The sequence below is a fragment of the Bombus flavifrons genome, chromosome 1 (genome assembly GCF_040668555.2).
Source record: "Bombus flavifrons isolate JBK064 chromosome 1, iyBomFlav1_principal, whole genome shotgun sequence".
In the NCBI taxonomy this organism is placed as follows: domain Eukaryota; kingdom Metazoa; phylum Arthropoda; class Insecta; order Hymenoptera; family Apidae; genus Bombus; species Bombus flavifrons.
In genome coordinates, this window is record NC_138442.1 from 4,038,823 (window position 1) to 4,062,434 (window position 23,612).

Sequence of the window (23,612 nt, forward strand, 5' to 3'; positions counted from 1 at the left end):
CAAATGTAATAGAATTCGTAAAAGTGACGTTTGATGTATTAAGAGTATCGTCTCATGCTATTAAAAGAATAATACATGACTAAAATGATATCTCTTTTAATTGTTAATAATTTCTAGTTGATATCTAATTTATGTAATGAACTAATTGCCGATATTTGACAATAATCTGTATTGATAATGCCATGACGGTCTCAAATCCCCTTATTAAAGAATTGAAAGGTAATTAAATAATGTAACGCTTTTATAGGTTAGGAAATTAATAATTCATTAAAAAAATTATTATACAATGATTTCTTTATAAACTTTATATTTATCTGAATTTTAAACCTTTATTGTTAGAATTACAAAATTCTTGAATTAATTTCCAAAGATATATTTCCATATTATTTTCTATTTTGTTAAATAAAGATATAAATGCAATGTAAATAAAAGATATTTAAAATGTAATCAAATATTAGTATAAAATAGTATAATAAAATAATTTATTTTTGCAACATTGGTTTATTATCTATTATTTAATTCATTAATATTGAACATTTTTAGATCATAACAATCATACTTTCATCCTTATTCTTTTTTATTATATTATAAATCTTGTCAATATATCATTAAACATGATGAAATGATATTACATGATAAGTATATTATTAAATAAAAAAAACAATTTCAGGCTGGACAAGAAAATTAACTGAAAGTAACATTGAGATCGATGAAGAAAATAAAGACCTGCCCTTCTTTTTTAAATGTTTAGAAAGATGTTTCCAGAAAGGTATATTGATGCGTTTAAATCCCATAGGATTTCCAAAATTACCCGATGCTTGGTATTGGATGGAAGAAATTGCAGAAAAACATTTTAGGTTTGCAAAAAGATTTATAATAAATAAAATTTATTATAGGTTATTTAATTCTTTTCTCACTACTGTAGTATTTTAAGAAAATAAGAACATTTATATTCATAAATTTTAATTAAATCTCTATTATAATATTTCAATATTTAAAACTTAATATTAATAACTAAAAACTTAAGATTAAAAATTAATAACATTATTTTAGTTCCTCCTGTACCTATTCTTTGGTAGTCGAACAAGTTGCACAAAATCCAAAAGTGTATACACCTACTGGGCATCTCAGGCTTTTAATTAAAACATGTTTAATGCGAAAGTGCCTTCATATGCCAGTTGAAATGCTAGTGTGTATAAATGATATTTAATATCTTAAATAAAATGTATATTTTTGATTCTATATAATTATCATTATGTTTTTATAATTTATGTATGTAAAACTTCATAGGTCAGGACACCATTAATGGCTACTGATTATTATGATAAAAACAGTATTCTGGGAGATAATATTCTTGGAGAAATATTTTTATCAGTATTACTGCAAAGCAGTAAATTAAATTTCAAATTAAATTTACGCAATTGTAGTTTTTTGGATGAATCTTGGCAATTACCAGAATGTTTAGCATTGGAATTAGTACCATGTAAAAGTTTAGGTATTTCTGTATGGTAAGAAAGTTACATTAGTAAAAACAAATGTTCATTGTGAATAATATTTTGTATTATTACAGTTTTACCAAAGGGAGAGCTTTAATAGTTAATTTAGATAAAAACTCTGTAGCTGCAGAAGATGTAATAAACAGGATAATTTTTTAAAATTTCTATATACATACATAATAAAATTTAAGACTCTAACTATCCTTTACCTTTTACTTTTATTAGGATAAAGTTGAAATTGGAGATATATTAGATGAAATAAATGGAAATGCTATAACATCTAATACCAAAGGACAATTACGTAAATTTATGAGAAAAACTATAGGTCAACCAGTATACTTATATGTAATTAAGGTAAGGTATATTCAAATAATATAACACTTAAGCATATAATATATACTCTACATATTCCTTACATCATACATTTTCAGCACCGCAATAAATCAACCTGTGAATTATATGCACCAATTGTTCATCTTATAAGAAGCTCGGGTATTGAGGGATTAAAACAGATCTTAAAAAGATTTAACTCTGAAATACAAGATGAGAATGAGAAAACTGAAATGATTAAGCTACAAAGTAAATCACTAAATGCTGGATTTTCTGTTAAATACTGTGGTTCAATATATATTGGTACAAAAGGTGATGTTAAACAAATTGAAAGAGCAATTCTGCAAGTACTAAAGTCAGAAGAAGTGAAGTCAGTACCTGTGAAATTTGAATGTTTAGAACTAGGAATTAGGGTGACTCAGGATTCAAATGATGCAGTATGTAAATATAATTTTCATTATATGTAAGATTATGATATCATGACAATACATTCTAATTCAATGTTTAGATAATATGTAAACAGAGTTACATGGAAATTTCATCTTGTGGTCGTACTGGAAACATTCCTAATTATTTTGCATTTATTGCAGGGTAAGATGAACTGTAATAACTGTCATATATTTTTGTTTTAATGTAAAAAATAATAATAATTAATATTAAACCATTTTATGGAATTTATAAGCTTTTAATTTATTTTACAGAGACACTAATTGCAATTTAGCAACCAAATTTGATGCATATGTCTTTTATCATCAAAATGAAAGCGAAGTGCAAACTATATTACAAAGTTTGGGTCAAGGATTCCAACGCACTCATTTTGCAGTTTAATGATTTTAAACGAGAGAGATTTATACAGAATTATTCTTTGACATTGAAATCGAACTTTATGTAATAATATGTTCCTAAAATGTTTCTATTGACATATCTAGTCAATTCCAAATGAATTATACTCTCTATTTATTTTATTCCTTGAGAAATATTCCTTTCTAATAAAAATTGTTCCAATCATGTTGAAGCTAAATAGTTTCTTGAAAAAGTAAATAAAATTGATTGTTTCATTTTTTGAAATAAAGTAAAAATATTTATGTATAATTGAATAAATATAATATAATTATATTTATTTAATTAAATAAGGTATTACTCTTTATTGTTTATTAAATATTTGCAAACTATAGACATAGATATATTTATTTGACAATCAATCCTGTATATATACAGAAAATTAAATAAATTCATTAAAATTTACGCATTAATTTGATACATATAAATAATATTAATATATATTGAATTTTATATTTCTCAATAAATTAAAAAAGTAACTACATTAAAGAATCCTTATTTTTTCACAAAAGCAAAGCACTAATTCCTTGTTACTTCATATGATTATGAGCTATACATCTGTCAAATCGTACATGAAGCCGCTCCCAAACAAGATAAATTTATCAACTAAACTTTACATACATATGTGCATGTATCATATATACACATTTCATACGCAAACTATACGTAAGTGCTTTATAAATACGTATAAATGTATACTTGATAAGGTACATATTAGATAAAAATATATTTTGACGTATGGTTTGAAATGACGATTGAGAAAAGATTGAGAACAATTCTCGATTTGGGAAAAGTCGATAACATCTCGATCGGTGAGAACAATCAAAACTAGTCAAAAGGCACCTAAAATCGGTAGTTTTTAAGTCGGGGTTGGGGTCGGGTTCGGGGTCGGAGCCAAGTTCCTTGCTTGCGACGTGCGCCGTAACCGTTGCGCCGTGTAACTTTCTGTCAGCCGTCGTCGGCAGAGAGCGAGTATTCAGTGATTAGAGGAAAGATGGCTACAAACTTTGGCGTAGAGTGTCAGTACTTTTACGAGGATGTCGTCTATCGTGTGGATAAGAAAGGTAACGTTGTGTTCGGAATTGTTATGGAAAATGACGACCAAGATTTGTCCGAAGAAAGTTCTGACAGCGAAGAGAGCCAAAAGAGGAAAAAGGGCGAGATTCGCGTGGTCTGGCATCCCTCCGGTGTCGAGGAGTCGGTCAGCTCGAAGAAGGTATTTAACAATTAACACGATACGCAAATACATCGTTTAAAAATAGTAGACTATATATAAATTGGTTATTAATATTTCATTACATTACTACCTTTTTCTTATTGTATTTGTTTCTAATTCTATGAAAAGCGACACCTGTCATACCAACGAATCTGCAATTGAATGTTACATTCAAATTTGAATCCATATCTGATATAGTAACTGTAACTGTTTATTGTTGCAAGAATATCAGGGTTTCTAAAAATGAATTTTTTTATTTATAGGTACATTTAGCAGATAGAACACTTATGCCAGGAGATGTTGTACGTCGGATGATCAAAGGAAAGGATACACAGAGAGGATACTGTAGGGATATTGAGCTTACTGCCTGTGTTCAAGTGATTGGTACTAAACAAGTGCTTACCAATATTAGGAGCGAAGATTTAGTTCCTTTGGAAGTATGTAATCATACATTTATATCTGTTATTTTTATCAAAGTAACTCATACATCATGATTAATAGTTTATGTTTATAGGAATTTGCAACGGATATAGCTGTTTGTATGGATTCATGGGTTGGTGGCATAAAAATGGCAAATTTTAAATTGTGGCTTACTACACCCGATGGATCTCGTTGTGTCATAAATGAAACAGATTCTCGTGTTTTAGGACAATTAGAGGAGAGACGTGATAATGTAAGAATTAAATCCAGAATAATTATTTGATTGAAACTACAATGAAAATTTTTTAGGATAATGATTTTCCTCATTCTTCTGAATTTTATCCTGGTCAAAGTTTGTGGGGACCAGTTCACTGCCTAGAAGATGCACAATGGATTACATGTACAAAAGAAATGAAAGCAAAGAGAAAATCTAAACCACAGAAACTAACAAAGGTAATTGTAGAAAAGGTAGAAACAGATTGGGTAGGAGTGCATTGGCAGTGTAGAGCATATTCAAAGGATGGTGCTTGGTCAGATCAAGCTCAACCAAAATTCGTAGTTGAAGGAGAAAATTTGAAGAAACTAAAATTATTGAATGTTTTTGAACCATCTACTGTGCAAGTGGGAGATCGAAACTTTTATGTAATTAAAAGTGATGAAAATGTCATTACACGAGAACAATGGAGAAAACAACAAAGAGACATTTTTCAAGTTCCTAAACATAGTCCAAAGAAAACACGTCCAAATATCAGTGTGACAAAGCCAGTTGAAGATAGAAAAAAGGAGAAGGATAAAGATAAAGTTAATGAACAGCAAACATTAGAAGAGAATGCTCATAATAATATTAACAATTTACAAAATATTACAAGCAATAATACTCTAATGCCTCCAGTACAAAACCAGAATACTGAAAGTTCAGATGATTGGGATACAGAAGATACTGGATCACAAAGTGACAGTGCTTCGGTAAGATTTTTTATTAATTTTTTCAATTAATATCTAGTCAATGATAAACGTAAGATAATGAATGAAGATAATAAATTTTAATATTTCCAGGTATCTAGTGGATGTTCTAGCATGTCATCCATGGGTAAAAAGAAAAAAAGCCCAGCTTTAATGACAAAGGTTCTGAAAAAGAAAAAGTTATGCAAGGCAAAGAAGAAGATTCCACCAGTTCCATTGATTCCAGGGACTAAAATTGTTGTGGAAACATTATCTACAAGTACAAAAGCTAATGTTGTATGGCAAGATGGTTCAGTAGAATTTGGTAAATTTTATAAATAACTGTTTTGATGATGTGATTTTTCAGTAATATAAAATTTGTATAACTTCTGTTTCTGCTTTTAGGTATTCCATCAACACAACTTTATCCGATTCATCACTTAGATGATAAAGAATTCTTCCCTGGTGATTTTGTAGTTGATCAAAAGGAAGAGTCTAGAATGTATGGTGTAGTTCAAAGTGTTGACCATCAGGGTAGAACAGCTAAAATAAAATGGTTTAAAACATACACTTCTAGTCAAAGTCCACAGTAAGTATATTTACTACTGACTCATTTTTCATTGTAACTAATGGAATTTATTGAAAAAATATAATATTAAACTTGATAAATATTTGTTAGGCCAACTTTACTAGAAGAACGTGAAGTCAGTGTATATGATTTAAAAGATCATCCAGACTTTCAGTACAGACCAGGTACATTAGTAATTCGAATAGCTAATTTTGAAGGAGAAGATGCTGGATGTACTGCTGGTCAAGTGCTAGATAATTATCCGGAAGGACGAGTTAAAGTGTGGTGGGTTGATGGACATGTAAGTATGTGTTGGCCTCAAGATTTGTATAAAGTAGGTGAATATGATAGTGACGAAGGAGAACTTTGGGACGATGTATCGTCTGACGCGTCATGGGAAACGGAATTGGAAGACTGGTATATCGCCGATACCGATGGTACAGAACAAACAGAATTAGAAAATATAAAACCAAAGCTAGCCGCACACATCGAGAAAGCTCGCATTGCAATGTCTAGACTGGAAGAGATCTTCACTCAAAATCCCTCACTTCAGACAACCGAAGTTATGAGAAAATTATTAGAAGTTTATAAAGATTGTCGATACATGGATAAACTTATGGGTACCTCTTTCTTCCATGAAAGTCATTTTCAAGGACTTCTGGAGAGAGTCCGAGAACGTGGTCGTGCAAATGTAGCGCAACGTATGGCGGATCAAGTAACAAGATTATTTACGCATAAATCTGATGGATCAGAAGAAAATATAGAAAAGAACAATATAGAAAATTCCAATAATATACAATCAGGAAGTAATCCTTGTGAAAAGATCATTACCACTGTAACGGATATGACAGAATCTATCGATCATAAAAACGACGAACCCACCAATAAACAGAACGTAAAAGGTGAAGAATCAATTAATCGTTTATTTATTAATGTTAATCCTACTCCTGAGGATTCTGGATTGTATTCTGTAGAAAATTCAAAGAAAGAGTCGGGTTCGAGTGATTCAAGTGGGGAATTTCTGCTTAGCGAGGATGTGAACAACGTACCTGATCGTTCAATAGAGAAATCAGAAATGAATAAAACTTCCAAAACTCAGATGCACATAACAAGTTCTCACGTGGCTAGTTCTCAAGTTTGCGTTAAATTGTGCACTTTAATAAAAGCTCAACTTGTACTAGCGCATGCAGAAGTTTCTAGACGATTCGGGTTATCAAAGATATCATTATCTGATGCCGAAAAAGGATCGTCGCCTTTGAAGAAGCAGAAGAAAGAAGAAGAAAAACGTATAGAATTGTTACAAGAACCATCAGAATATTCCATAGAAATTCCACCACCAATATATACAGAAGGGGAAGGATTTTCTATAGAAGAGACAGCACCAGATAGTCATAAATTTAAATTAACAATGTTTCAGCCTACAGACCCTACAAACTTTTTCAGAACTGTTTCCAAGGAATTAAAACTTTTAAAAAGTTCACTTCCACCCGGTATATGGGTAAAGGGATTTGAAGATAGAATAGATTTATATTCTGTAATGTTTCGTGGACCTGAGAAAACACCATACGAAGATGGTCTTTTTCTTTTTGATTTTCAATTATCTGCCGATTATCCTGCTGCTCCACCACTTTGTCATTATATTTCTTACTGTAATGATAGGTTAAATCCCAATCTGTATGAGGATGGTAAAGTTTGTGTAAGCTTACTTGGAACATGGTCTGGTCGTGGAACGGAAGTGTGGACAAGTTCCTCAACTCTCTTGCAAGTTATAGTCTCGATTCAAGGCCTTATTCTCGTACCAGAACCATATTTTAATGAAGCTGGATTCGATAAACAAAAGGGCTCTCAACAAGGAAAAGAAAATTCAAGAATGTACAATGAAATGGTTGTACTAAAATTGGTTCAAGCACAGACTAAGTTATTACAATATCCACCACCTGTATTTAAAGATATTATTATTGGACATTTCAAGAGGCATGCAAACAAATTATTGCAACGTTTAGAGTTGTGGATGGAAATTTCTGAACAACATAATAATCAACACCCATTATCTCCAGTAACACCTACTACTTTTAAACAAATATCTGACGTTGGTATGTTGTAATTTTTCTTTCTTGTTAATCTATGAAAACTTGCAGTCGATAATTTTAATAATTACTCTTTTATCCAGATAACAAAATTTTACCAGAATTTCCATTAATACCAGCGTCTAGAGGTTTCTGCATAACACTCCGTAAAACTTTAGCTATATTTAAAGAAGTGCTGATTAAAGAGGGTATTATAGAAAGAAACAGCGACCTACGTACTTGGGAAAATATCAAGGAGCAAACAAAGAGCGAGGGTCACGAAACAAGCAAAACTGCTGACAGTAATACAATGGAACACGACAGTAAAAAAAAGATCAATGAAGGAAGTTCCAAATTAACTCCAAACAGTAGCCTATCAAAGGACCGTGTATCATCTTCGTCCACGAATATTTCCTCTACATCACTAAGCGAAACGAAGAAAATTACGTTGGATCATACCATCAGCTAGCCACAAGGTAAACCTAAATTTAAACCAAAAAATTTAGTTCGTAAAAGATACACGATTATTCGGTAATACATTCAATTAATTTATTATGTATATATATAATATATATATATTATTATATATAATAATATATATATTAATATATATATTAAATATATGTTCAATGATGTTCGCGGTATTTATTTATTAATATGAACACCACTACTAACAAGCGATAACTTTTAACAGAAACGCCGCTGTCATTGCTCCGCAGCTAGAGATATTTGTTACTGTAGAGTAACCACATAGTAACGTAATAAATACGATCACATAGGCATGTATGAACAAATAAGATCTTGTTCTTGTATACAATTTCGTAAATTTCTGAGATATATTACACAATTTAATTTATGATGTTATATAGAATATATAATAATAAAAATACATATATGTATATTATATATAATATATAATATTATAATATTTACGAATATAAAATTAATATTTGGTCACGGGATACTATATATGCATTTAGTTCTATAATTCTGCAATGAAAATAGAAGGCGTTTCTCAAAAACGCAGTTTGACTGAATTATTGAAACAAAGAAACAAGGAAGGAGAAAATAATGTCAAATATTGAATAAGCGAAAAAGTATTGTCACTGCATAAAGAATGAGAAAAATTAAAATGAAGAAATAAAGTAACCAATAAAAGGTAGCAATACGTTAAGCCAACGTGAAAACACTTCTCAATAGAGTTTAAGAAACACGATAATAATAGTTATTAATTCTACATGCATTTCACTGAATACAATCGGGTAATGACGCCACCAACCTTACAAAAGAGAAATTCATTATCCTTCAAATATCTTAAAAATCATTATGCCATTCAATAATACAATATTTCAAATGAAATTACATGATTTTGGTTGCAAATAGGTTGTAGTTTAGGCACAAAAAGATTCGTATTTAGATGAGAAACCTATGGCAATTAATGTCCAATGTTATAGATACTTCTAACGTAGTATGTAAATTATAAACAAATTATTATTATACATTCTATTATCTACAGTCAAGGAATTTTCTTTATCGATAATTTGTTTGGTATATTTATAGGAAAAAATTGTTTTTGTAAATCCTCCGTTTTTGTTTTGGTATATATAATATTTATTCGATAATAAAGTACTTGATGTTGTCATGAACATTTGCAGAGAACATTAGTACTTATTACACAACGTAAGCGTTTTGCAGTATTACTTATATTTATTTTTTCTTTTTGTTTAATTCTACACTTCTTTGGTGTAATAATAGAATATATTTGTTTGCTGCGAGGGATTCATGTTTCTGTAAATTTAAAAATGAATGCATATAACTAGAAGTATGAAACTTAATACACGTGAAACGGGAGTATGCATTCTGAGATATATTGCATGCAACGAAGTAATCGAAGAACGATTAACATGTTAAGAACAACATTCAGCTTTGTGTTTTTTACTTGATATTATGTTATATAATCTTGTTTTATTTATATATTATTATATTTTATTTATTTTTCGTACTCCAATTTTAAAATATATGTACAACCCAAAATAATTATTTATGTAACTGCCCAGTTATTTTATTAAAGGAACAGAATTCCACTGAAAATTTTCTTTTTTCAAGGATGTCTTATTTGCTATTATATTTATACACTTCTAAGTTTAATTTATTTATATGTTGCATTTTTTGTTTATTTATATGCTTATATTTATATGTTAATAAACGACGTAAAAATTTATGTTACTAGGTGGTGTTTAATCCTATTAACTTACTCGTAAATATAAATGCAAATTAAAATTGTATTGATCATTCGAATAATTATTTCTTTGTGATATTTTTACGGTACCGGATATGTACAGTATGTGCGCGACTTGAAACATTAATGCACAAATTCATGTTCCACTCTCGCGCCGAAATGTAGTCAGCTTTAAAAAAAACAATCAACAATTTAATGTGTACGCATTATATACATTTTATCTGCATGTTCTTTCCATTATATCGATTTGTTCTTTTCGTTGAATATCTATCAAATATATATATAATAGCACAGAATTTGCGTGTTAATGAAGAATATACGATCACGTAGTACTGTACATGTCGAAGTGTATCTCTTCTGCTGTAAATCAGTAGATTTGATATTCTTCGACCATATTGCAGTGTTGTCAAGCAATCGCCATAAAGTGCGGCGACTTTGGAATTCTTGCGCCAACAGGGTGCATACAAAATGGGTACAGACAGAGACAGGAAAGTAAAAAAAAAGAAAGCATGTGTTTGCGCGAACGTTTCCTCGAAATCATGTGGTGCTGAATACATAAACAAAAAAATGAAAGGAAAAATCACAATTATACCAGGGAAACTGCAATCTCTAGGAAAAAAAGGAAAGGGAGAGAAAATGTATTAAGTAAAAATGATAGCTAAACTAGACGAAGAAAATAACGAGAGGGGAAGAAACAATGCGAGTATTGTCTTTTAAGGCAGAGAAGAGCTTGTATTGTGAAACGTGATGTTTTGGAAAGCCTTGTATATGTGCCAGCTATTTCTATTTACATTATGATGGTAATTATATCCGTAAGTTGCATAGAGCTTTATTTTCGCCGTAAAATTACTTTAATATTGTATGAAAAGAACAGATGGAATATATTTAATTATTCGAGTCAACATATAAACTGTCGATACCAACATTTTAAATGCTGCTTCAGTAATTGTTTCTCATGATCCTTTGAAACATTATACATACATATAAAGCATACTAAGCTATTGATTTATTTTACAAATTTAGTTCGTAAGTATATGTAACTATTTTGAAAGTTAATTAAGATATATTTATATATTTAATTTAAATAGAAATATTTCAAAGGATTAGTGAACAACTACATAGAATATTATTATAAACCTTCTAATATAAGGCATTAATCTTAACTATATCTATTTCGTGTATTAGAGAAAGTATCTCATTTTATATTTAGTTGAAGATCTTTTCTCGTTGGTATCGACCAATTTAATATATTACAACGATTATGTAATGATCTATTACTTGTAATTTAATTTCCTTGATTTCTATTTAATAAAAAGTTAGTATGTGCGATTAAAAAATATTAACTGACTATAAATCTTTTCTGTTTCATAGATCCTACCCATACTCACCTGAATCTTCGACCTGCACTCCCGATAATCTGCTTCATATCCGAACCGTCAAATTCCAACTACATTCTGGATTTCCACATTTCTTTAGGCGATTATTCAATGTCAAGCACGCAAAAAATTCAATTTTTAAATATTTAAATCGCCTTAAATCGTAGTGTACAATTCGGATGAAGTATTTTATATAAACTTGTACATATATTATTATATGCTTGTATAAATTTATTTTAACTAAATCAAGTCGTTTGTCATATTTACTTGAATAATTATTTATCATTAAATTATAAGTATAATTTATTTTACTTTTGTCTGCAGTTACAGAAACGAATTAAACAAATTTTAATACGTGTAAAAGATATTAAATATTTACTAATACGAATAATTGACAGAATTAATAAACAGATAATTAAGGAATTTAAAATACCAATTAACAAAGATAATTTGTTTAGTGCCCTCATAAGCGCTCATACAAAAAATTCTTTTTATCTCTTGTAAAAATGCGATAAGATGGGTTTCCATTTGTTATCAAATATCTTATCAAAACGTTGATTCACACGTTCGTATCCACATCCTCATCTCTGACACGATTCGAGCGTTATTCACCTGCTTATTTTACCTGCAAGTGTTAATTTTGATTCTAATCTACCTATAACGTGGTTAGTTTTGGTAAAAATAACAATGTGTTCTAAAAAGTTATTATGCTATGTTGCTATTGGCCTATGTAAGTATATAAATTAAATTAATTATATTTCAAATACAATACTTTTGAAATAATTGTTACATACTATTAAACGTATCTATTGTGCACTGATGAAAAAGCAAAGAATCGACTTGCATAAAATATAAAATATTTAATTATAATTCTGGAAATCTTAATTAAAATTTGTAAATTATATTAATCCTAAAATTATATCTTAATAAAATAGTATTAGTAACAATTATACCACATGCACACGATATACGTATTTATGTCCTCGTTCTAGAATTTTTTAAATAGTTATATATGAACATGAAACACAAAATTGCAATAAATAAAATATATACATTGAATATACGTAATACATTATTAAAAAGATACATTTATAAATGTAAAAAGTTGTAAAATATATTAGTGTGGTCAATAAGAATATGAATAAATATTTGGTAATGACAATACAAACTATATTGGAATATTATTTCTCATTCTTTTTACTTTTACATTCTTATTTATTAATTTTGTATATAGTAATCATGGGAATCTTTATGGATGGAGTTGAAGCAAGACGTAAAATTTTGAAAGGTCGAAAAACAATTACTAGACGTTATTATTGTAAGTAGAAAATATAAAAACAAAATGTAGGGAAGATGATGTATATAATAATTAAATGTATCAATTTTTTAGGGGGAACTGCAATACCAGCATGGTCCATAGTACTTCTAATAGGAATTAGCATGCTACTTGCCGGCGGTGGACTCTACGTCCTATTACAAAAATTTGTGGTTGATAATGCTGATACTGGAGAAAGCCATTCATCATACCAACCTGCATTGCAAACTGAAGCTGCACCTTAGATATCAAATGTTATATGTATGTAATGTAGATAAAAAATGTTTTTATACAAAAAATTGTATGCAGTATGACAATTTATTATTTATTTTTATATAATTCTGCATTTAACAATGGATTATTTCAATCTCACTACTGATTAATGTAAACAATGATGTCGCTATTTGTACAATGGTATCCTTTTATAGCATCTCTTTTCTTACTAGTAATTTCATAAATTATGGATTATTTATATCTGGTTATGTTATCGAAAGATACGTAAATTACAACAATTACCATTTAATGCACAGTATGATCAAAAAACAATTACATTTTGTTTTGTACATTCCGATAAAAGAGAGTCATTAATTTTTAGATTCTTTAGATTATTCATTCAATACATATATATAATATATATTATATATGCATATATATATATATATATGTTTATGTATATATATGTACTTAATGAGTATATGTGTATATATAATATATATATATATATATTATACACTGTAGTCAATTATGAATTGGTATGAAAGAAAGAAAATCTATGTCTTAAAATTCTCTGCGGTGATACTTATCAGGATCAAAATATGATGTTACAACAACGCGATTATTGAATTTTCGTCCTGTAAGAGTCTGCTGTGCTTTCTGACAATCAATCACACTATTAAATTCGACAAATACCTGCAACATTAAGAAATTTATTAATATATTTTTATAAATTAAAATAAATTAATATTTTATTATATTAAAAAACATACTTTCCCACATCCAGGTACATCAACACCTTCTATAGGTCTAGGTATTTCCACAGATCGGACCACACCATATTTATTACACTCTTCCTTGATGTCTTCTAAGATATCTTCATATTCTTCTTCTTCCATTAATTCTTCAGGTGTTACCATATTTAGCAAGCAAAGAACCTACATATATGTCATAATACATTTTGTTAAATGCAATATGTGTGTGTTTTATAATGTATTATTAAGAAATTATGATTTAATGAATATAATGAAAAAAGTAAACAATAGATATTGGAAAAGCAGCATGCTATACATGAGGAACTATATAACGAGAAACTGGTGGAATGCTGTAGAGATTATAAGGTGCTGAAAGGAAAAAGAATGAGGTACAGTGCTTAAGAAACAGAGTATCAAAATAATCGAAAAAATAGAGGAACAATATTAGAGAAGAACAGTGCAATAAAAAAAGAAAACTAAAAATACAAAGGGATAGAAGGGGATGTAAACATAGAGTTAGAAAACCAAAGATAGTAGTATAGTACAGGTTAAAATAGAGTATAATTTAGTATAATAAGTTCGAATGGATGATAACAGAGCCAAAAAGAAGCAAGAGAAGTGTGAGTAGTAAAAGCATATGATATTTTAAATAACTTATTATATTAAAACTAAATTCATTCCTTGGGAAGAAGCCGAAATATATATATATTTATTTATTTATTATATTTTTGTTTATATATATATATTTATATATTTATATTATATATATAAATTTATTATAATAAAATGTTATAATTCAAATTATCTTACCTCAGTAGCTGGCCCACTTGTGCCCACCATTGATAACCCAGGCACCTGAATTTGAACTGGAGCTTGTGCACCAATCATAGGGTTCTTGGCGCCTACGCTAGCTCGTTGAACAATCAGTTTCTTGTCTCCCAGCTGCATTCCATTTAATCCAGCAATTGCTTGATCAGTCATTGACACGTCAACGTACTCGCAGAATGCATAACCCTTGGATAGACCTGTAGCTGAATCCTTTACTAAATTGAATGCTCTCAGTTGTCCAAAACTCATCAGTAACTCCTTCACCTGTATTGTAAAAATAACATTATTTATTTAGTCATGTAATATTAATATTATTTAAATTCATATAGACTATGCAACTTTTAATTTTATTACAGTTCTCAACATAATTAATAAACACAGATATTTCAGATTATCATAATGACTTAACAGATACAGCAATTTAACACGTTTACTGCATATCGAGAATCTAGGACTTTACTAGGTGCTGCTCCTGATTCAACGAATTTTAAATATATCACAAAAATCCAATCAGCAAAAGCTGCAATAGACTAATTACTTATGAAAATGTATGAGTATAACTACAATCAGTACTGTTGTGTTTCCTGTCACCATATTTCGCATTTATACTTTTAGAAAAATAAAAGACTGTAATATAAATAAAAATATAATATACATAAGTAATATGAATACATATAACATAGGATGAAATATTGTAAATAATAGGAGAACAAAATAAAATTATGTAACCTGATTATAAGTCAACAGTGGGCAGAATTCTACAATTACCGTGATCCAGCCTAATACAACTGAAATTTTACAGCATACTGATAAGATCTGATAGAGTAGACTACTACCTAACATGTAACTTGTGCACATATATGAAACTTCAAATACAACTAGACGATACGCAGACAAACGTGCTAAATATCATTACATACTTCATTTCAATCTCTTAAAATTAAAATATAAAATTGATTTATAACTAAATTAGAAAATCATTAATAACATAAAATTAATTTTGGAAGAAGGAAGTAAGTCACAATATCATAGCTTAAAACTAATATAAAAGTTGCATAATCAAAAAATAATAAATTTAGTATAATTTCATATGTATTATATCTCGCCTACTCGAATTCCATATAACATCTTCACTTAATGTCTTTTTTACATATAAAAGTTTTACTCCAGTCTGGAACAGATCTTTGTCAATGTTTTAATCAGAATACTCTTGCTCTTCAAACGTAGATTTCCCTCATATTTATTTTTGAATTCTCTCTTCAAAAAAACATGTACCTTAAAGTTACTTACATCTTTCCATTCCCAAGAAGTAACTGAAAACTCTGAAGCAAAGATAACAGCATGTTGCATTTAATGAAAACTTATTTATCTTCACCTCTAGGAGTCAAAACTCCCAGGTAGTTGTGATCTATGTAACTTTATAAGTGTTTGTTAACACTCTAATTCATATCATCAAGATATAATTGTAGTCTCACATATGATTGCTTAAGCCATCTAAGAAATTATATGCTATTAACTAAGGTATTCCAACGAAGACTATATCATTATAAAACCATCAGGTTCGTATATTCTTATTATTTAGAAGAATAAATTACTATTTTAAATAATTATAGAGATAATAAGAAGAAAAATTCCCATTAAAAGTCTATAAGGAATATCACGTATCAATTAGCGTTACCTACTATATTATTAATTCTTTGGCGAGTAAGCAACACGCTATTATCAATAAAAAAACTATCCAATTAGAAAACGCACCATTTGTTTAGAAGAACCAAGATCTTCTGAAAGGGGCTGCAAAAGTCGCATAAGCCCAATACGAAGGCATGAAAATGATATAAGTACTTGCCTCGAGGGACTGGGCTAGCCTCTCTCCAGGCAGTGTGGTATTTTGTCATGTTCAGTAGTAGTAGTAGTGGTAGAAGTAGTGGTAGAAGTAGTGGTAGTGGTAAGCAAATGCTTTTGATCGGCGCAACCCTAAGCTAAGAAATGGGGAGAAAGGGCACTGGTATCAGTCCACAGTTACTATATAATAACCAAACGGTTATATTTCTTTGATTGTATTATTCCATCAATGTATCACTTTAATAACACAGTATTAACTTTTTCCGGCGTTTAAAGTTCACATGTACCGACTTTTATTTTTCTTACTTTCTCTTTGCACTTTGTCTTTGTATTAATGCACATTACTGATACTCGAACACATAAATTCGTTCGCGTAACCTGTAAACGTATCAAAGCACAAGGACGAAGAGCTGTAAAGCCTGTAAAAGCCTGTAAAGAAAACAGCTGCAAGAGAAAAGATACTCCTGAAAAGAATAGGTGCCAAAAGACTTGGAGCTGTTACCAGATGCACATAAGATTATGTGTTGACCCTGTAATCCCATCAAGACAAAAAACAAAAAAACTGATATACTAGGTAAAATTGATTGGTTTGTCTGTTGTAGTCCTAAAAAATCTTTTTGTATGTAATACCACTGCATGAAAACAGGCTCATTCTGTAAGAGTTTCAGATGTAAAAATACGAAGAACCTTTACTTTTGAAGAGTTCATCACCTAACAATTCTGCATGACTGCTTTAAGTATAACTATTTCTCTTCTCCCCTCCTACCCCTCCCTTTTTCAGTCATTTATTGAAAAATTTCGTATCCCCTTGGCTGGGTCCACGATGTTCCTAGAAAGACTGTAAAAGAAATGCGACTGCTGCGACTGCATGCCACCTGAATGCTGCAACGCCTCTAACCAATTTCCTATCCACTATCTAATCATGGCGCTTCGAGAAGAAATACGAGAGATGAAATTCTACATTGCCCTTAGAGTTCACTAAACACACAACTGGAATTAGAATCCAAGTCACCTAGCTAAATATAACCTAATCAACGCTGGAATCCAATGGATACACATACATACCTCTATGGCATTTCAGTAGATGACACATCTTCGTAAGTTTGATCTCCGCTAAATAGCTAAATACCTATGTAATAATTTAATCCTTTGGTATAACTCACAATGCTGAGAACTAGCATATATTTAAGGTAATCCTACAGCATTGTTATACAGCAGTGCAGTTGTTTTAATCTCTGATGCCATTTAGATATATTTAATATATTTATTAAAGCTTTTACGAAAAATACTAAATAAATATGAAATAGATTTTAATATACACATAGACATCAGTGAATAAGAACTGCTTCCAAAGGTGTGCAATTAACAAAACTATGTTGTAGACTTGTTTGCATACCTGTTCCTCATTCAAGTAATTGGGTAAACCACCAATGAAGATCTTGTGAGGAGAATCTAAAAATCAAAATATTACATTGTACTTTACATAATATTAAAAGCAAATTTTTAAACATACATAGAAATATAAAGAGTATGTATAAAACATACCGGGAACCGTACCTGGCACGTTCATACTTGGATTATCAGTCATTCCTGGCATTGGTTGATAATCATGTGGTCTTCTTATTTTCAAACTCTGTCCTTTGAAGTTGATACCATCAAATGCCATAGCTTGTGTTGTTTCATCTATCGAACGGAACTAGAAAAAATTTTGTGAATATTTTGTCATGAAACTATAAAAACTATAAATTGCAAAACCTTATTTTCAAATAAACTTTGTTGTACCTCTAAGAAAGCAAAGTTTTTATCTAAATTGATCTGACATGCTAATACTGGATTTCCAGCAGCTTGAGCAAGACCAGATAGATGCATTTGTTGATTAAAGAACTCCATCATTTCTTCTTCAGTCACACCAAATGGAATGTTTCCTACATACAGTCTCCTTGCTTGGCGAGTTATTGTACTACCAACAACTGGCACAGCTGCTTGTGGTGTATCTGCCACAATGTTTGCCGGTATTTGTCCTGCAGCTTGCATAGCTTTATACTGTTATAATTCAAATTAAAATTAAACAAATCTCCAGAAAAAAACTAATTTATTTTGATAACTAATTTAATAAAATTCAATATATTACCTGCAAAGGAGTAATATGTTCAAATCCAGGTGGTGGTACATCCCAATAAAGAGATGGCTTCCTCCTTCTAGAACTGCGACTTTTTTTAGGAGAGCTACTTCTTTTCCTATCTCTTCTATCTTTAGAACGTGAACGAGATCGTTTTCTACGATCTCTACTACGAGATCTATGTCTTCTATCACGATCTCTATCCCTATCCCTATCTTTCTCACGGTCCTGACGGTCTCGATCTATCAATAGATAAATATATAAATATACATATAAATACACATGATTTCACATTGTTATTAATAATGAAAAAGCTATTTATATGATGCTTAATATATAACATATGAATTTCTCCTAATGGCCTAATATATTTTTTAAAATCACTATATTTACAATTTTATAATTTTGATATATGTTAAACTTCCATGCAATTTCATACATATATCAATAACTACCAACTACTATCTGTATATTTAACTTGTAATATACATATACGTATATGTTATATGTACTTAGTCATTACCTACATTTGAATGATTAAAATTACAATTCTAAAATGCATAATTAATAATTCATAATATATAAAAAATATATAATAGAAATTTTGAAAAGAGTTGATGAAATAATATATAATTATTATTGTGACGTAATACTACATATAATGAAAAATGTACCCATAAGAATGATCTTCGTAGATGCTTATTTTCAGGTTACCGATAAACTCACAAGATTTTGCAAAAAATATTTGAACACTATTTTATTCACACTGAAATTAAGTAAACGTTGAATAGTTTGAGATCTTTTAAGAAAGAAATATTGAAAAAAATGCCTCAAGATATGTTGACTCTTCTTGGGAGTATTTCTCCGGCCATTACGATCACTCACTCGACTTATTTACCTGACTGTAACGCGGGAACAATGACGAAAAAGCACAGTATACTTGACAAAGGTCTCTAAAGAGACCTTTAGGATATTTACCTCCATTATAATCTTCGCCCATTTTTCAGTTATCTAAAACGTAATTTTATTTTGAAGAAGTAATAATATAAATAACAACGAAGCTAACGAGTGTCAATTACTCTTAAAACAAATTTTTATTCTAAAATGGCGATAGGCTAAGTAGATGTTCGCTAGGAATAATTATTTTGATACAATATCTGGATCCAGATGGCGTAAGATTCAACCGGAATTGATTTCTCTGGTATATTATTCTGATAAATATTTAAATATAAATGTATTAAATTTTAATCAGTATAGATTGTAAATTTATAATCTGAAATTTCCCAATATTTAAACAACAACAGTTAATTAAAATAAATTTTTATTATACATAGTAGTACAAATATTATATTATACAATACTATTTTATTCAGTAAAAGATTAAAAACATTAAATTAATACTTAATTTGAGATATCATCTATCAAAATAAAATCAAATAAACAATTGGGTATATTTTAAAAAGTTTAATAATTTGATAAAAAATTGCAAGAAATTGTAACATTTTTAATGATATATATTAAATTGTTAAGCAAAAATGTATCTAAATAGTTTCAGAGTAAAAAATTATTCCTATCAAGTTTTTTAGAAAAAATTTTCATATTAATTATATTCAGATAAAACTGATATAACTAATTATTCATGAGTTCATATCTTTTTTTTAAATAAATCTGTTTGTTACGAATGAAAAATCTCAAATATACTCCAATATTTTTTAATTTAAAATTTTTTAAATTTGTAATGTTCAATTTATCTGATGTTCCTGTAAGATTCTTCTAAGCTACCACTCGTGGCGCTTAGATAGCGACTGAGTTTGAATCTCTCAAACACTTGTATTAAGTAACGCCATTCTTTGTATTTGTACATTTCAAAATGTCCTAAATAAACTCGAAATGGAAAAAAATGTGAAATCCGTAGACTTATTTAGAAGTTATGATAACATGGAAAATAAGAGAATATTAGAAGAGCGATTGAGGAAAGCAGCCTGTGTTGGTGATACAGACGTTGTTCAAGAATTACTTAATTTAGGTGTCGATGTTAATGCACGACACTCTGTTAATGGATGGTATTTCTTTTTTAATTTATTATATGCAATTCTTATATTTTTTTCTAATAACTAATAGCAAAAATGTATAAGAGTAAAACCATACAATATCTTTCCTTGTGTACATGTAATGAAATTGAATGGCCTTGTGTCAGAAATATCAAAATAATGACATAATTAGTATTTTTCCTTTAAGGACTCCTTTACATTGGGCATGTAAAAAGGGGTACTTAGATGTAGCTGCCTTGCTTTTAAAAAATGGTGCAGATAAGAATATAAGATCTGAAATTGGAGAAACTCCAGCATTTTTATGCATCAACCCACAGATTTTACAACTTCTAGATATGCCTCTAGTTATGCCAACTGATTCTCAAAGAGTCCTAAATGAATCAACAGTACATAATGTTATGCCTAAATATGTAAAAAGTGATTATGTACATGGAGCTACAGATTCAGGAATTCCTAGAGTAAGAAACAATGGTTTATACCAAGATGGTGAGAAATTTGTAACAATTTTATTTTTTGTAATTTTAATATTTATACATATATGAATATTAATAGCTCAAGATAATGAAACAGAACATTAAATCTATACATTTTTTAGAATTAGTATTAAAGATTCGTATTGCTGATGCCCCTGACCCAGATTTTATAGAAATTGAGTTACCACAAAGTGATTTGACATATCAAGCATTGATTTGGATATGTTGCCAAGAATTAAATGTTGAACCCAACCAAATTGTAAAATTAAGAAAACTGCCCAATACTAGGTTGAGAAAAGATGAAGATATTCAACGACTTCAGAACTTCCAAGAAATAGAAGTTGTTACAAATACTGTAAACACATATAAGTACATGCAAAATACCAATGGTATTTCAACAATGGGACATTCAGGAGTAGTAGCAAGTCCAGCAAATGGATACCAGAGTATTTCTAAGAAAGATCAGACTATTTTATATTAATTATTGGTATCATATATCGTTTTTCTTCTTTTCGTATGTAATTAAATAAAGAAAACTAACATTTAAGTAAAATACAATATATATGTAATTAGGTATGTCAAATTTAAAGTGCAATAATTAAACATTTTTAATATAACAAAGTACTTAAGGTAATAATAAGTAGAAGGATAATTTTTTAACCTTATTTACTAGATTTAATAAAGTAATAAAAAATAATTACACTTTTTTATTTGTTTTGTTAATTTCTCTTTGTAGAAAGAACCTTTCTTTTCTTTTTAACAGTAATAACGTCTCCTTCAGGAGTAACAGTTACACTAACAATACCAGGTGCAGTACTAAGCTCTCCTGATACATTACGATATGCTTTTGGTCTCTTAGGCTGCACTATTGGCACTCTAACCAAGCATTTATTTTCTAAAAACAAATAAGAAACACATTAAACATACATATAATAATAATTAATCATAGTCATATTGTAAGTCTATTATAAGGAAGTTCTTTGGCACAGCATATTGATTTACATACACATTAAATTTATATAAAAATATAATTTTTATAAGAATTTTCCTATAAAAATGAGAATTAAATGTAATTAATCAAAACTTACTCAATGTTGTATATATAGGGAGGCCAAGGCTAGAAGATGTTTTAATACGAATAGAACGAATATTAGCCCAACCCCCTGGGTAGTTTTTAGATAAATAACTGCACGTTGCTAATATATTTTCTATAATTTCTTCTTTTTTCATAGAGGTGTGTCCAATTTGAATTATATGAGTATCACCATAAGAATGTATCTGCATGACAGTTTTCCTCAAAGCATAATCTATTTCGTGTTTTAAATCTTTGCTATGCATTCGGATGGATGTTGGCAATTTCCTTTTCTTATAAAATTCTCTTCCCAATAAATGAGATAAATGACCAGCTATTTTTCCATCTACAAGAAAATGATCATAGCTACCAACAAGCTTCCTTTTTAATTCATACTGATCATATTCAGTTTTTACTTGATTCATTGGTATTATAGCCTTTATTTTTGTACAATTGTGTTTACGTAACAAGTCTTCATAATATTCTATCGTTGGTTCATAATCCTTTCTTCTACCTCTTTGAAGATCACCAACAAAAAGTGCAATTTCGTCATTTGATGACACTATTGAATATGGTAATAATCTGCAAAATAAATTGAGCGATAAATAGTGTTCTAATAAAATTAATCATACTGATTATTAAAAATAAAAATGAACATCATTCGTGACTTTATAATCACGGTTCCTCATAAGGACCTATTGGAGATTATATATATATGTATATATATATATTTATTTATTTATTTATAAAAAATATATATATATATATAATCATTTGTGACTATATATTATACATATGTATTAAATCACATAATATTAATATATAAAAATGATTTTTTATTTATTTGAAAAGATACATATAATTAATGTATAACCGTAAACTTACATTCTGATACATCTTCTTGGAGTTTTGGGTACTCTAATACATGTTATTTGCATAAATATTGATTGGCTTTCGTCATCAAACAATGCATTGTTATTCTTCAATTGTTCTTCAGTCAAATGGTTGATCACGCTAATGCATTGTGATATATGTTCTTTTGACAAATCACTCAAATGTAAGCAATCTGTATTTTCTTCATCACTAATCCTATCTTCTCTTTTTCGCTTCCGCGATTCTGTAATCTCAGAAATTGCTTTTGTATATGAACTAATTTTTGTCTTATTTTGCACATTATTTTTTTCAGAAGATTTTAATGTACGTTTCAATGTTCTATCACTGATTATTTTTGGATTTTTCTCATTTCGTGATTTCTTATTCTTTATGTGGCTGTTAACTTTCGTGTTCTGTGCACTTCCAACTTTCGGTAATTCTATACGTTTTTTAATAATTTTGCGAGTAGTTACCATCTTGTACACATGGAAATTACTTATGTCCACTTTTCCGAATCTAAGAGCGGAAACGGAAACGGTACTGTAGATAACTTTCTTGTACTATAGCGCATAGTACCA

General features: G+C 29.2%; 6 protein-coding genes across 12 annotated transcripts; 4 read left to right on the forward strand and 2 right to left on the reverse strand.

The window, feature by feature from the left end:
• The first annotated feature begins 2 nt into the window (after window positions 1-2).
• Window positions 3-3,002, forward strand: LOC138184470 (uncharacterized). Its single transcript, XM_069122476.1, has 9 exons — window positions 3-219; window positions 671-857; window positions 1,054-1,189; window positions 1,291-1,508; window positions 1,571-1,631; window positions 1,722-1,850; window positions 1,928-2,263; window positions 2,335-2,417; window positions 2,528-3,002. The coding sequence occupies exons 1-9, from the start codon at window positions 183-185 to the stop codon at window positions 2,652-2,654; spliced, it is 1,314 nt and encodes a 437-aa protein (XP_068978577.1). The 5' UTR covers window positions 3-182; the 3' UTR covers window positions 2,655-3,002.
• Window positions 3,003-3,546: 544 nt separating this feature from the next.
• LOC138184444 ((E3-independent) E2 ubiquitin-conjugating enzyme UBE2O) lies at window positions 3,547-10,697 on the forward strand. 5 transcript variants are annotated; one of them, XM_069122425.1, is made up of 9 exons: window positions 3,547-3,882; window positions 4,146-4,319; window positions 4,397-4,555; window positions 4,612-5,268; window positions 5,359-5,569; window positions 5,650-5,833; window positions 5,924-7,905; window positions 7,983-8,354; window positions 8,573-10,697. In XM_069122425.1, exons 1-8 carry the CDS (start codon window positions 3,661-3,663, stop codon window positions 8,345-8,347), a joined length of 3,954 nt encoding a protein of 1,317 aa, XP_068978526.1. In that variant the 5' UTR covers window positions 3,547-3,660; the 3' UTR covers window positions 8,348-8,354; window positions 8,573-10,697. The 5 variants fall into 5 exon arrangements, with proteins under 5 accessions (XP_068978526.1, XP_068978535.1, XP_068978543.1 ...); XM_069122434.1 differs by having other exon boundaries at window positions 8,859-10,697; XM_069122442.1 differs by having other exon boundaries at window positions 5,924-6,714; window positions 6,787-7,905; window positions 7,983-10,697.
• Window positions 10,698-12,005: 1,308 nt separating this feature from the next.
• Window positions 12,006-13,147, forward strand: hoka (membrane protein hoka). Its single transcript, XM_069122536.1, has 3 exons — window positions 12,006-12,223; window positions 12,728-12,811; window positions 12,884-13,147. Exons 1-3 carry the CDS (start codon window positions 12,181-12,183, stop codon window positions 13,051-13,053), a joined length of 297 nt encoding a protein of 98 aa, XP_068978637.1. The 5' UTR covers window positions 12,006-12,180; the 3' UTR covers window positions 13,054-13,147.
• On the reverse strand, window positions 13,108-19,704 carry U2af50 (U2 small nuclear riboprotein auxiliary factor 50). Of its 3 annotated transcripts, none has more exons than XM_069122496.1 (9): window positions 19,544-19,704; window positions 18,578-18,807; window positions 18,229-18,489; window positions 18,004-18,142; window positions 17,843-17,898; window positions 14,587-14,868; window positions 13,795-13,959; window positions 13,482-13,717; window positions 13,108-13,445 (listed from the first exon to the last, which is right to left on the reverse strand). In XM_069122496.1, exons 1-8 carry the CDS (start codon window positions 19,563-19,565, stop codon window positions 13,586-13,588), a joined length of 1,287 nt encoding a protein of 428 aa, XP_068978597.1. In that variant the 5' UTR covers window positions 19,566-19,704; the 3' UTR covers window positions 13,108-13,445; window positions 13,482-13,585. The 3 variants fall into 3 exon arrangements, with proteins under 3 accessions (XP_068978597.1, XP_068978588.1, XP_068978606.1); XM_069122487.1 differs by having other exon boundaries at window positions 17,992-18,142; XM_069122505.1 differs by lacking the exon at window positions 19,544-19,704 and adding an exon at window positions 19,240-19,477 and having other exon boundaries at window positions 17,992-18,142.
• A 661-nt stretch (window positions 19,705-20,365) lies between these two features.
• On the forward strand, window positions 20,366-21,799 carry LOC138177969 (ankyrin repeat domain-containing protein 40). The gene is made up of 3 exons (XM_069109366.1): window positions 20,366-20,628; window positions 20,804-21,102; window positions 21,212-21,799. Exons 1-3 carry the CDS (start codon window positions 20,456-20,458, stop codon window positions 21,568-21,570), a joined length of 831 nt encoding a protein of 276 aa, XP_068965467.1. The 5' UTR covers window positions 20,366-20,455; the 3' UTR covers window positions 21,571-21,799.
• Window positions 21,739-23,594, reverse strand: LOC138177915 (ribosomal L1 domain-containing protein 1). Its single transcript, XM_069109242.1, has 3 exons — window positions 23,047-23,594; window positions 22,178-22,743; window positions 21,739-21,984 (listed from the first exon to the last, which is right to left on the reverse strand). Exons 1-3 carry the CDS (start codon window positions 23,508-23,510, stop codon window positions 21,809-21,811), a joined length of 1,206 nt encoding a protein of 401 aa, XP_068965343.1. The 5' UTR covers window positions 23,511-23,594; the 3' UTR covers window positions 21,739-21,808.
• Window positions 23,595-23,612: the final 18 nt, after the last annotated feature.